General features: G+C 50.8%; 1 protein-coding gene and 1 non-coding gene across 2 annotated transcripts; one reads left to right on the top strand and one right to left on the bottom strand.

The window, feature by feature from the left end:
- Window positions 1-4,819: 4,819 nt before the first annotated feature.
- Window positions 4,820-4,890, bottom strand: AtWU_t1. The gene has a single exon. It is a non-coding gene; the product is annotated as a tRNA-His (tRNA).
- A 5,041-nt stretch (window positions 4,891-9,931) lies between these two features.
- AtWU_00074 (putative serine/threonine protein kinase) lies at window positions 9,932-13,684 on the top strand (the record flags this gene model as incomplete). Its single annotated transcript, XM_035495190.1, has 2 exons — window positions 9,932-10,632; window positions 10,729-13,684. 2 exons carry the CDS (start codon window positions 9,932-9,934, stop codon window positions 13,682-13,684), a joined length of 3,657 nt encoding a protein of 1,218 aa, XP_035351083.1.
- Between the last annotated feature and the right edge of the window lie 473 nt (window positions 13,685-14,157).

A 14,157-nucleotide genomic window follows, 5' to 3' on the forward strand; every position in this document is an offset into this window, starting at 1 on the left:
CGAGAGCTTTAAGTTGCGTTAACAAGAATGCGGCAGTCTGAGACTGACTGCGATGCATCTAGAGCAACGGTCGATCCTTAGCTCGTTAGCACGACTCAGCAAAGGCGCGTCTGGAGGGCCAGACCGGCCGGCATGAGACGAAGCGTTAGAGGCGACCTGTATCAATTGGGGTTTCTCCTTGAAGGTTTGGTCTCCAGAGAATTGCAATCAAAAGACCAAGGTAACCTTGAAACAGGCGATAGAGGGAGGAGTGGTGAAGTAAAGAGCAGCTGCGCGAGGAGGCAGTAATATTGACAGGGGAAAGAAAGCGACAACAGGCTGCATCTCAATTACAGCCGATCGGACCCGGTTCTAGATGATCTCTAGTCTCTAGAGGCGCCGGAAGAAAGATTTGATTAAAGCCATCGTCATCGCTAGCGGGCCCATAGCAAGCTTTGTCCAGTCTGAAGTGGAGGCCTGGAATTACTGAGGGGCTGGGGATGGAGGATTGAAGCGTCAACACGGGCGGTTGCACTGGCAACTGGGAGGGGCGAGAGAGAGAGCACTGCATGGAAGTCCCAAGGAGGGGACGCGTGAGCATTGTGGTGCAAAGATCCCTGTTGGATAGATAAATAGATTTGATGAGGTTGGTGATGATTGATTGATTGATTGTTGGGGGGGGTCGGGCAATTGTGGTTTATCTCAATTCTGTATCTAGATGAATAAATTGACAGGTGCCAGTTTTGACCTTATCGATAGTATGAATGATGGCATGCAGAATAAGTGAGACCGACCATGTGGAGAAAAGTGAAACAAGGGCGATCCTCTAAGAGATGTCACGTAGTTAGTTCAAACGGCTACAAGGAAACTATGAGAAGATGTGTGACAGCTCATAGTAGTAGTCGATGATGATACTGGTCTCTGTAGGATTCTTCTTGTATATACTATGCTACTATTTTGCACGTTTAGTGAGTTGCGATGATTGAGATTTGTTGATTGTTGATTGTTGATTGTTGATATTGCAAGTGGGGCCACCCAAGCAGGAAAACTGAAGGAAGCTCAATATGGGTTGGCCTGCCAACTACCAGCCATCAACAACATTTTCTCTCCCATTCAATTAATGACTATTACCATAACATCATCATCATCATCAGATGAAAATCAAGGTCGTGTTCTTTCATGTGAAACCATGCCCACTTTCACTGCCTCATTCCCAGCCTGACCCAAGACTACTTACTCAAGATATCCACCACTAGAATAGTATAGTATACCTACTAGATACTTTGTAGATACATACATACGCCTTACCCGGTCTCATCCTCGTGGGGCTCCTGCGGGGCTGCATCTTCACCACGAACAAGTCAAAGGAGTCTCGGAAGAAGCAAAGAATCCCACTTCCAACTATCTACCGCCTTACTTGAAGTTTTCTGGAAAGGCCAAGGAGCCACTACCACATCAAGGTTCGGTGAAGTTGGCCTGACCTGACTCAACTTCCGGATAGAGGTTGGTGCTGATGCCCGTACTGCTGCTGCGAGATCTATTTGGCCACTGTGAGTCTGTGCGCTCAGTGGCCAGTCAACATTGGATCTACTTACTGGATCGCTTTTGGTCATCCTTACGCCCAGGCGCCCTCTCACTGGTCGGAATCATCAACGTTGTTTGATATTCGGCCGGACTGACCAGCCCTTCGACACAGTCAGGCTGATCTCCGTGGCGAGATCCGCAACCCGACTATCCACTCCAGCTGGTCCTTCCTCTCAGACCACAGCTTTCTTGACTCAATACGCGTAAGATCCTCATCTGCGGACTGAACATCCCGCGAATCTCCGTAGGCCCGCTCGGGCCGCGGTCTGATATGCAACTGCTTCCAGGCAGCCTCACCAGTGGATCACTAACCATAACTCATCTGCGACGTAAAGCAAACAAACATATCGGAAAAGCTCAAGGGTGGCGACGTTGATCATGATGGGCCAATCGAACAGTGGCCCAGCCCACCCCCTTGGTGCGGGTTGATGTTGATGTTGATGTTGGCGATCAGCTACATTCCTTCTTCCCCCCGGCCGTGACAGTTCGCCTGCATGATTAATGCGATGATTTTATCTCTCAAAAACCAATAGCAATACTTGTAGACCAAGCCAAGACAAGGGTATCTCGGAAACACTCGGTTCGGGCTTGGGGGACGAGAAAGTCTATTACAACTCGGGATTGCATGTTGCCATCTGACCTCGTAGCCAGACTTCATGGGTCCGAGCCAGAGGTATGCTCCCGAGCTCCTGCATGGAGCAACATATCTGCTTGGACGCCACAGGGAATGCCAAGGTGAATAATGTACTAAGTGTCTGTATTTTGCTGGTTCGGTAGCCTCATGATGGGGGCAGCGCAGCAAGCTACCTGTTAGGTTATATTCAGATGGGGAGCATTATCCGATCACCTGAGAACTTGCGGTGAAACATATGCCTATGGACGGTATTTGATGTACGGGGTTTGGATCTTTGACCTCCTCGACTCGATAGCGTCTTGTGTGTCGTGTGGTCCACAGTACTCTTCGCAAACCTGACCGAACATAAGAACAGGGGGTGGCAGCTGGCTATACTCGGCCTTCACAATACCAACATTCTACTGGCTATATGCACACTTGCCAGCGCGATGCACTGGCTCTAGTATGTACAGCTTGGCTGTATGATACGTATCTAGGCAGCACTACACATGTACCTGCCTGACTGACATTAAGCTACCGCCTCTGCTGCATATGCCGGTTCGAATGTGCATTAGAATCAAACTAGCCAATCAAATTGCCTGTGATGTGTGCATGAGTATACCAGGCTAGGACCATACATCAATCTCAATCGACTACTTTTTTATCAGCTCATTGTGGCTTGCATCAGTGTCGCTACATGTATGAGCGATTGGTACCATGGAATGACCTGAACGCGATCTATCCATTGGCGTTATCCGGGTAAAGTACTTCCCAATGTTGAGATATTTCCTGGCAGCCATGCATACTCCCTGTCGCAGAGTTTTGGCACTAACACCCCCCATCCTCATCTAAACTTGGCCAGGTTGGAAGCAAACAAAGCATGTGGTATGGAACTCACCGGACCATATACCACCTAACGAACTACCACGGATCTGCGCGACAAGGCATCAGGACACCTGGTCCAACATGGCCTCCCAATTGGCAAGCACCGGACGGCTGACCGACATATCCGGAATATGGCGCTGTCATATGTAGACTGATTACGACTTCGGCTCGGCTCTCCAGAGGCCCAGAATAGGATCAGATAGCTGGCTAGCTAGGTCTTCATGCCAGCGTCCCCTCCGGTTAATTGATCCCCGTCGAGCTGGATGCTTATCAAGGGCGCCATGAACATATCAACCCCTGAGTCATTTACCATAATGCAACACAGCACAGGGCCTGTGATGACCAACTAGCCAACCGCGATACATATTCCACGAATGGCGCAATCGATCTAATGATTTGAAAACGCCACAATCATCTCACTCACTACGGCTAGATAGTGGTTGCAGCACTATTGAAAAGAACCCTGCTCGCCGTCCCAACTCCTCCTGCTGCATACTGCATGATACCCCGAGGTATAAACAAATATACATATACTACATAGTATACATATATCATCATGCCAGATGCAGCCCAATCTTATCAATTTCCTATCCGGGTAATAAGCACGGCCGATACCGTGCCACCGCATCATTACTATTTACCACGGAGAATTCTATAACAGTGGCTTGGTATAGGTGACCAGGTAGAGTTACACTCACCCGCGCCCCATGTCTCATAGTACTATATTCATAGTCGTATTCATATACTGGGTTGAAGTAGATGCAAGTCTCGTATCTATTTTAGTTCCCTTGGGTTCTGCCACGGATTGCCTGGTTTGGTGGTATGCAGGGGAGGAGGTCGGAGATGGAGTTGCTCACTCCGTATCTACTTCAGTCTAGGGTGTCCTAGTAGTAAACTACTGTAGAGTCTGTGTGGTAAAGGGGTAGAAGCATGGTGAATATTACTACTGGTCAGAGTTATCGCAAGTGGGATACTCCGCGACTTGCACTACGGTAACCACTTTACCCTGCTATAGTCCTGTCCTAACTAACTCCCAGGGTAGGTAGGGTATATCAATCATGACCAACACCATACCACACCAAACACCCATCTCTACACGCATACCAGAGACAGACATACACTCGATCATCTGCAAGCCAAGCCAAACCAACCACCCAACTAAACAACCAACCAACATCCCATCCATCCCATACTTACAAAGTAGATAATCAACAACCAGGTAAATTACACACTGAACCAAGTGGTATACTTGGCAAACTACTAGTATCCATACCGTAATCAACACAGCATACAACATCCCCCCTAGCATACATAACATACATCCGACATCCGGCTATGCCTACCCAGCATCTCCCCTCTGATGAGACGGGAGGGGAAGAAGACGCCCTAAAAAGCTTGGTAGCGGGTGCGCCAGAAACCAAGTCCAGTCATTATTGCTGATAACCTCGGCGAGGCTCGGATATGCATGTTTCTCGATTAGGAATTAGGGATGGGTAATGGGACTACACTACTGAACTTACTGTCTCTTGTGTCTGCTGTCTAGTAGGTAGGGGATGCGGGATGGGGTGGGGTTGGGCTGGTTGGATTTTATGTGAAACTGGGGAGGTGAGGGTGTGCAATTATGTTTGATTTGGGTTGTAATAGGACGGTGTGTCTGATAAAAGATATATGGGAATGGTATGCGATGTGAAGTTATAGATAGTTGTATGTGGATGAAGGGGGAAAAAGTAAAAAGACAAAAAAGTTATTATTTCGTATTGGCGCTGCCCGGAATCGAACCGGGGCTGGCACGGCCACAACGTGACGTCATACCACTAGACCACAGCACCTGTTGTTGTGATAGAGGCAACGGGGATTTGGTACATAGCCTACGTATTTTATTTTTTGTGCTTAGTAGGCTAGTAGTACTAGTGTGGGCACGGGGTTTAAGTAGATGATAGGATGACAATATACTACTACTTTTGTGTTGGTTGTAGCATTGTAATCTTGAATTATTCGTTTCGCATTTACTCTCATCCCCGTTCTCAGTCTACTGGCATGTGTAGTATCATTCACGAATACTCTTCTTATCTTGTCTGAGGGCATCTATCTCGATACCTGGACACCGGATATATATCTCCGTGTTTGGATTACAATCCGGTAGTATGATGAAACCATGGCCTACGTGCTACATCTGCTACCCCTCACGTATCCCCCGATCACACACAGTGTGCCAGCCGGGTAATCCAATTGCGAGTACTTGATTAATGGCCGGCATAGTATGAAACGATGCACCTCGTCTAGCCCGACCCGAGATGATAACGATATATACAGCGGAGCATGAGAGCAGCTCATGCAATCAAGGAACATCCCCAAAAGACACACAAATGAAAGCCCAAGCAACACACCAACCACTACCAGGGGATTATTGAGAACATACTAGAAAAAGAGACGCCGCGTAAACACGGCAAGTAGTAGCCCCGCAAAGAATCAGACCAGACGCACACCAACCCATTCAGTAAGTAGACATGCGAGACCTCGTACTATCACCAAGCTAGTTGAATATGACACTGGAGATCCCTGGGGTAGACTTCGATCCGCGCACCCACCGGCCACGAGATCGACGGAGCAGTACATAGATTTCATGCGTCTCTATACCCCCACGGCAGCGCAAATGCCCACAGCAGCGGCCTCAGAACCCAGTACGGGCCGAGCTGTCAAAGCAAAGAGCCTTGTACCCCGCGCGCAATCGAAGTCGAGGTCTGGGGAACGGGCGAACGGGCCAACACCTGCACCTCGTCTCCACCAAGATCAATAAACGAGCGATACGGAGCGCAAAGCCCATAACCCACGAGGCATGGCACCAGACAGGATCAGAGTGGGAGATGCACCCCTGTCGCGGGATGTAGCGCGAACATTGCTCCCGGCCGTCCAAAGTAGTCACTATTGAACTAGTCTGTTCCTTCCCAGCCAGTGGCCCTCTAGCCACTTGGCAATGGTTGAACCAGACAACAGCGTCCCACTAGATAGCAGGTGCATGCAGACCAAAGTGCTGGTCTAGTGCACAAGGAGTGTCAAAGTGCCTATTCAAGCACTGGTTGATGAAGGGAATGCGGTAGGCCACCGACCGCACCGGATATACCAAAGTATGCGGAAGGCAACCCCCATAAGGCGGCGTGCATTGCGTATATGACATGCCAAGAAACGGCATGTCTATCTTGATCCGAGAAATATTCGCGCCGTGCTCCTTAAGACACCGAGAGAAACATTCAGGGGCGTCCTACGTGTGGCTCGCCAGCGTTGGGCTCCGATGACGTCGGTACGGGCCAGTGAGCGAATGGAATCAGAGGAGCCCGATGAGAATGCAAGAATGCAGATGCATGCCCGCACTGCAGCCCGCCATCCAATGAAACGCTTCCGAAGATCGCATACTAGGTCACTCTGAGACCAGTCTAAGTTGAGGTATCCAGAGAGAGTTGTATCGCCATGAGTCCAGTGGTCGGCCCAAGCATTCCCCGCCTCTCGTGAAAGCCAGTTTCCGGGAGAGCGCTTGCTGGCTAAAAGTGTCACTATCCTGCCCCCAAGTGCAGGAGAGGTTCCTCTAGTAGACCATTAGGGATCCTCATCAAGGAAGCAAGTTATACTCATTCTAGTAAGAATGGCATGGCTTCCATGCCAAAAGCAGGTGGAAAAGACGGATTGCCGCTAAAGCAGCCACTCCTCGTGGGGACGAGTCAGGCTGCTATGCATGAGCAAATCAGAGGTAGGAAACTCATTCGACGGCCTCCCGTCTCTGATGGGCTAGTGAACTTCTATTCGCAAGATGGTTGGGGATTCTCCTGACCGGAACTGGGCCACCTTTGAGCATGGCACCAATGGCCGTGCACCCGTCTTCAGGCCGTTTTGTATACAGGTGAACCCTGGGATGGATAACCAGTCGTTTCAGATCCAGGGATGGTCGCCAGGTATACCCAAGCTAGAAGACCCATCGAGGCCTTGCTCAAGGTGGAGCGACCGGTGCTTCATGGATTGATGGAAATTCTATCGAGAGCTCCCCACCGTTCTTCCACGAGTTTCTCTGCGTATGTCGGCCTCGCCTCCTGCCTCATCAGGAAAGCACTCAACATTGACATCTCCAGGAGTGTTCGTGTGGCTGCTGGTTAGACTGGACTCGGGGAGAACACAGACCTCCTTGTCCAAGCTCTCCGCGCGGAGCTAAAGGAGTAGGCCCCGAGAGCTTATTGGAGGGTGAGGCCGCAGTCAAACATTATCTACATACAGTAGGGTGAACACTGGTGGCCTATAAGGGCTCAGACGGGTGCCAGGGAAGCAGGGTCGCTCCGAAATCCGTCGATCCAAATTACATGGTGGTCAGTGCCCTCTTGATCACTACTGTATCATGACGCTCAACTTTTTGAGAATTGACCCAGGGAGAGAGCATGGTTAGAGACCTGGAAGATACTAGAACGGACGACTATGGATGGGGCGAAAGAGAGTTGGTGATAGACATCATTGGACCCACGGAACAAGCAGATCCAGATCGATACCGGTCGCGCTGGCCAGCCAGCCAGACTGACAGGTGTCAGTGACGACACACAATTCCTTTTACAATCCGTGTCTAACTGATTGTTCGATATATCGATCATATTTTGTAGGGGCTGATGATGGACGTATAGACCGAGTCGCAGTCCTGTAGGCATTGGCAAACCCGTATTCAGGTTGGGTGGCACGAAGGATCCGTTCAGGCACGACGAACAGTTGCGATAGGATGACGGGAAGAGCAAGGGGCGGAGGAGGGCCAATGACCCGTTGACAAAATGGCCGGAGAAATAGTCCTCTACGTAAGACAAGATAGAGAGAACTGACGCCACAGGCTAATAAGTTATTTTCTTACCTTTTTCTTTTTCTTTGTTTTTTCTTTATTGCGTTTACTCTCGAAACTTATTTTTCTTCTTAAGTACTAGATCTATCAAACAGTTTAGTTAATAGAAGTCTAGAAGGCATAGTAATATAACCCAAGTACTAGTACCTCATGCAGTCAAATTAGGGATGGTCAATGGGCTCATGAATGGTCGACACGCGTCTTGAGTTCTCACACTTACAGATGAACCAAGCTAAAGTGGAATTCAGCCTAAGATGCAGCATCTATTTTGCCCCCCGATGGAGAATACTTTAGATAGCTAAAGAGGATCCTCTCCCGTTACCGGTCAGGACGCTAAAGTCCGTAGCCTACGGGAGTGGTGCCCATGGGCTTGGAGGAGGTCCCAACCACCGCCAAGGAGGGCCGGATGGCCGGCCGAGATGGCCTTGTTCAAAGCATTCACTGGCTAGCAATGTTCTTATCATCCACCACTATAGCTACCCACAATCAACTAGGGAAATGACAAAAAAAAGAAAATAAGAAATAAAGATCAATGAAATGGACATTTGATTATCTATTAGATTATCTTCCCGGGAAGCACTAGGGGATTGTATCGGACTGAATCGCATTATGATGATGCTCGTGCACAACGGGAAGAGGGACTTCAACCTCCCCACCGACCGGCTATTGGGTGATGGATCCAGAATAATCTAGGTACGTTTCCATCGGTCCCCCTTCGACGGGCAGGTCGGTACGCCGTACGGAGTATGGTACCTAATATACTGCTGTATTCTGGTTTCACACCCCCCGTCATTATTTAGTATCATCAGTCCCTCCTGGGAGGGAGTTGCCAAGTCGTTTTCCAACCAGTTCTGACCAGGTATTATTGGGGTATTGTAAATCAATTTACCAGTCACCACTGGTAAGTACTGCAGTTTGCGCTGTGCTGTTCATCTTTTGCTACGTATTCATTCGGTCCCCTCCTCCCCTCTCTCTCACTTTGAGTCGCTCAATCTTTCTCTCCCTCTTTCCAGTTCTTTTCCCCCCACCCCCAAAAGGCAAGCCGCCTGACAAAAGCCTGACTGACCCTTCTGTCACCACCGCCGTGAACCACCACCTCCATCTGCCGTTCTTCCCCCCATTATTCATTACTCACGATCCGCCATCACAGCGGTTCCTCTCCTCCCTCTCCCTCCCTCGTCCTGTCTTTCTACACTTTCTCCCTCAACTCTCTCCATCCCCGTCCCTTTTCCCTCTTCTAAACACCACCCATCATCTCCCCTTAATTCCTCCTCCTTCCCCCCCTCCTCTTTCTTTCCCTCTTCCACTTCGTTCCACTGATCCTCTTCTTCATTAAACCTTCCAATACTTACGGATACCTACCCCTCCTTTTTTACCTTCTCCCTATACCAATTTTTTTTAACTTTTCTTTTCTTCTAATTCCTTTCATCGCCAGTATAATTATTTGCACTTTTTTTCCTTCTTGTCTATTTCCTATCAACTTCGGACGGCTCCCCCTTGCTATATAACGGTTATTACACCGTCGTGTCTTTTGTTACTATACTTAGACACTCTCTTGGCTCTGGTCCTGCCCTATTTTAAAGGGTCTCTTCTCCGACCGATCTGCGAACATCTCCGGCTCAACCTCGTTCCACCCTCACGTCTCCGAGCGCCCCAATCGATCATCAGCTGCATCCTGGCGCTGTAGCAGTTCGGTCGCTCGGAGTCTCCGGTCTCGTTATCGCCGTTGTCCGGTACACGGTTTATCCCCCAGGTCACTCTGCATGCCTGTTTATACGCCTTTCCAAGTCGAGCTCCGAGAGTAATGCCGGTCCACTCGTGCGCATCCACCGAGCTTCACGTCAGCTCGCCCTGAATCAAGCGGTTTCTATGGGAAGATTAACCGGACCGGAGAAGGAAATATATTGTACGGACGGGGCCATCAGACGGAACCCCAGGAAATAAGGCCTAGGAAGGGGAGGATGCCCAGTTGTAACTCAGAAAGAGTTCGCTGATTCAAAGACATGAAAATGGACCGTCCGCCTTCAGTTCCCGGTCTGGAGGAGCCCGTCATTCTGGCTGTCCGGAATGGCCAGACCTCAGACCATGTTCGCAGGCGGAGTTCGGACAAGTCCATCGAGGATTCTTCGTTACCGGCACCGATGGAGGCAGATATCAAGCAGACTGTCACCAAGCCACCGAATGCGAAGCTTCCCTTGCAGGGCGATTTCTCAGATGGGCAGGCATCTCTTCGACACCCGTTTCCCCATCTGTACCATTCATCCAGTACATCCAGGTCACCCTCCACTCGTACTTCTTCGAGCTCGCTTCAGGCATTGAACGAGGACACCGTCGTCGATGCGCGGTCGGATCATAGCGCTATCGGCCGGAGCTCCATCTCTTCTCGGAGGGTCGCCCACATGGGCCCCTCTGAGACTCATTCCGCAGACTATCCCGTCTATCCCGACCAATCCTACGCCGTCCTTCAGTCCCAAATCCACCCCACCTACCAACCCCCGTTCCTACGCACCCGAAGCTCTTACCCGTCCCGGACTGAGGCGGCCAAATTTGCTCCGTCGCGTGCATCACGCACGGCGGGCAACACCCCCCTCTCCAGCCCGGGCCTATTCTCCATTAGAAGTCCTCGCTCGACGCCTCCATTCGCGTCCGACGACGAAGGTCGCATCAGCAGTCCCTATCTCCATCCCACCCATCTCCAGCCCCCCAAAGAGTAAGTCCGACGTGCCACCGAGTGCACTAACATCCTCTATCCTCCCAAAAAAAGGAAAAAAAACATTCGACTGTTGACTGACCATCTTGATGATAGAACCCATACCGCTGAGGTGGATCGAGATCTTGTGACCGGAAACAAGCTCATCAATCAGTATGAGATCCTTGAGGAGCTCGGGCGCGGTGAACATGGAAAGGTGAAGCTCGGCCGCCATGTTACGACGCGACAAAAGGTTGCAATCAAGATCGTTCAGCGTTATTCAAAGCGTCGCCGCCTCGGAAAACTCGGTAACCCTGAGGATAAGGTCAAGAAAGAGGTTGCCATCCTGAAAAAGGCAAGGCACCCTAACGTCGTCAGTCTGTTAGAAGTCATCGATGATCCGAATCGCCAAAAGGTCTATATTGTCCTCGAGTATGTGGAGAACGGAGAAATCATCTGGCGCAAGCGTGGGCTGCGAGAGATCGTCCACGTCGATAAGCGCCGGCTGGAGCGTGAGAAGGCGGGCATTCCCGATACCCCGTCTTTCATGGAAGAAAGTCAACAGTACGTAAGGACAGCCCAGCACCTTCGTCGGCAGCGCGAGAAGGCACGTGAACGGCGCCAAGCACAGGCGGCATATGCACAAGAAGCTCCGATCCCTGCCTGGAGTCTGGAGCATGGTGCGGAGTCAGACGAAGAGGAGGATCTGGGGGGCGAGCCTATGGTTGCCCGTGTTCCCAGCCGGTCTATGGTGAGCACCGATGATGCCCACTCCTCTCCCAGTCAGTCTTATGTGTCGGGTCAGGAGTCGGCACTGGCTGCAGTAGAAGGCAGCATGTACGGCGCCTATGCAGACTATCCATTCGAAAGACGGTTCAGCACCGCATCAAGCAGCTTCGGCTATGCACCTTCCGAGCCGGAGTGGTTCACCGACGATGACGACATGTCCTATGTGCCTTGCTTGACTTTTAACGAAGCGCGCAATGCCTTTCGCGATTCGTTGCTAGGTTTGGAATATCTTCACTACCAAGGCATCATCCATCGCGACATTAAACCCGCAAATCTTCTGGTCACCAGCAACTATCGTGTGAAAATCTCAGATTTTGGTGTCTCGTACTTGGGACGCCCCATTCGAGACGAGGAAGAGGAGCAGGTGGAGGAAACGGATGCCACCGAGTTGGATGATGCTCGCGAGCTGTCTAAGACGGTCGGGACACCGGCTTTTTATGCCCCTGAGTTGTGCTATACAGGCGATGATTTCGTGGACGTGCTCGGCGCCGCCCCTCGGATCACCGGCGCTATTGATGTTTGGTCTCTGGGTGTTACCCTCTACGGCATGATCTTCGGGCGCCTACCATTCGTTTCCGATGACGAATACAGCATGTTCCAGACTATTGTACGGAAGGAAGTCTTCATTCCCCGAAAGCGTTTACAGCCCGTGGAAGACGATCCCGACACCGTCAGTCAGTGGCCTCGCTACAGTGACGGCAGCAAACGGATGGAAGACGAGCTGGTGTACGAGGACATTGACGACGAATTGTATGATCTGCTAAAGCGGCTGCTGACCAAGGATCCGGTTAAACGGATCACCGTGAAGGAGATCAAACACCATCCTTGGGTTCTGCATGGCCTTCCTAACCCCAGAGCATGGGTGGAAGAGACGGACCCGGGATACCAAAGCAAAGGAAAAAGAATCGAAGTATCCACCGAAGAAGTGACTAGTGCTGTCAGCAAAGTACCATTCATTCAGCGTGTGCGATCCAACGTTGCTAAGTGGTCTAACTATCTGACTGGAAGGTCGAAAGAGAAGGATGGTCGCAAGCGGACTCCTAGCAATTCTCCTTCGGTCGAGTCATCGTCAACTACAAGCAGCACTGCCTTTGGGAAATACCTTTGGGACAATCGGCGGCACAGCCTTAGGGGGGATGAAGAATTTCCACGCTCTCTCCGCTTACCCAGGGAAGGCGAGCATCCGCTTTCGCAGAGTGTCACTGCAAGTCCCGTGGGCCGAGAAGATCAGCCGTCTTATTTCGCTTCGTCCGATTCCATGCCAGTGCAGGATCAATCTACGCGCCCAGATCCTCCCGAGCGCACAACATCCACATTGTCTACTGCTGAATCTGCCAAGACCGTGAAACCATCGGACCACAAAAAAGTATCAGTACCCCAGCGTGCTGGTACCCCCGTCCGTGTGGAACCGTCTGGGACCACAAACATTGGTGGCCTTTTTGGTGGCGCGAGCCGTCGGCTTGCAAGAGGCCTGCAACCTGGGGATTGGCGGTCCGATCGGTCTGTCTCAGGCGAGACCGCGTCTTTGGACGGTGACCGCCACTCGGAGCCCAGCTTGGCTTTGAGTGTTGCCTCTGCTGTTGGTCAAATGCAGAATTGCAACTTGTTGTCGAGTGAGGAGCCGCTCTTGACTCCTCCCGATGGCTCCCTTGGTAGAACATCCAGCCATCGGCGAAACCGATCCCACCAGCTTCCAGGCAAGCATTCCGCCGAGCCATTCCACCTAACCAAGGAGGCCTTGTTACGGAAGAGGAGGAGCGACCTCGGGCCCGTTGGTGATGCAGACAGCAATCGTGGCGACAGTGAGCCATGCTCCGGTGACTACACGGGCCTGCGGATTGAGAATCACCCGCAAGTCTCATACTCGTCGAATGACCAGTCCTCTGGAGATCCTCTTTCAGGAGGGCTGACAACATCGCCGCCATCGGCAGCTACAATATCCTCTTCGTCAATTGACGAGTATACTAGCGGCATGTCCCAGAGCACTTCTCACCCCAGCATCCCGTCTGTGGTGTCGGGAGCGTCGTCTCTCTCTGGTGAGAGTGGCTTCAAGGAGAAGGATACTGAATCAGCCGTTCAGGTTCCTTCGATTCTCCGCACTGGTGAAACAGTCAAAGCCCGGCATCCCTGTCCTCCACGACCTGCAGAAGATGACGAGTGTCGCTACTACTGCGATGACGAAGAAGAGTCTGGTGACGACTCAGAAGATGAAGGACTTGTCATTGGCAAGAAGAGGGCGACCCCTCAGAAGCCGATCATCCGCCCTGGACAGTCGAAGTCATGATAACAATACACACATGTCCTTTCCGGGGTCTTTCGTCGTCATATAAGCAAGGGACATCAAAAGTTTCTTTCACCGTTACATGATGTTTGCATTTGCTTCTCCTTTACCGATTATGACGCTACTACCATCATATTATGACTTTTCTGGGTGGTTTGTCCAATCACCATGATCATTATCTTGTTGGAGTTTAATTTCTGCGTGTATATCATTTATTCAATCAGTGGGGGGATATTTTCCTTATCTATTCGCTTCGCTTCTTCCCCCCACATTCTTTTCTTCTTTCTGGCTGGTTGCGTCCCTTTTGCTGGCATACAGGAAACTTCCCTAGGGTTCCACATCTGTTGAGACACAGATACATTGCTTGTACATATATTTGCATTGGCGGCACGTTCATATTCGGTCCTCTTGATTCGTTTATCTTCATCCATTGGCTTGCATTCGGATGATGCTGGGGTTCATTCTGCGTCTATATA

The sequence above is a fragment of the Aspergillus tubingensis genome (assembly GCF_013340325.1).
Source record: "Aspergillus tubingensis WU-2223L DNA, scaffold_1, whole genome shotgun sequence".
Classification (NCBI taxonomy): Eukaryota; Fungi; Ascomycota; class Eurotiomycetes; order Eurotiales; family Aspergillaceae; genus Aspergillus; species Aspergillus tubingensis.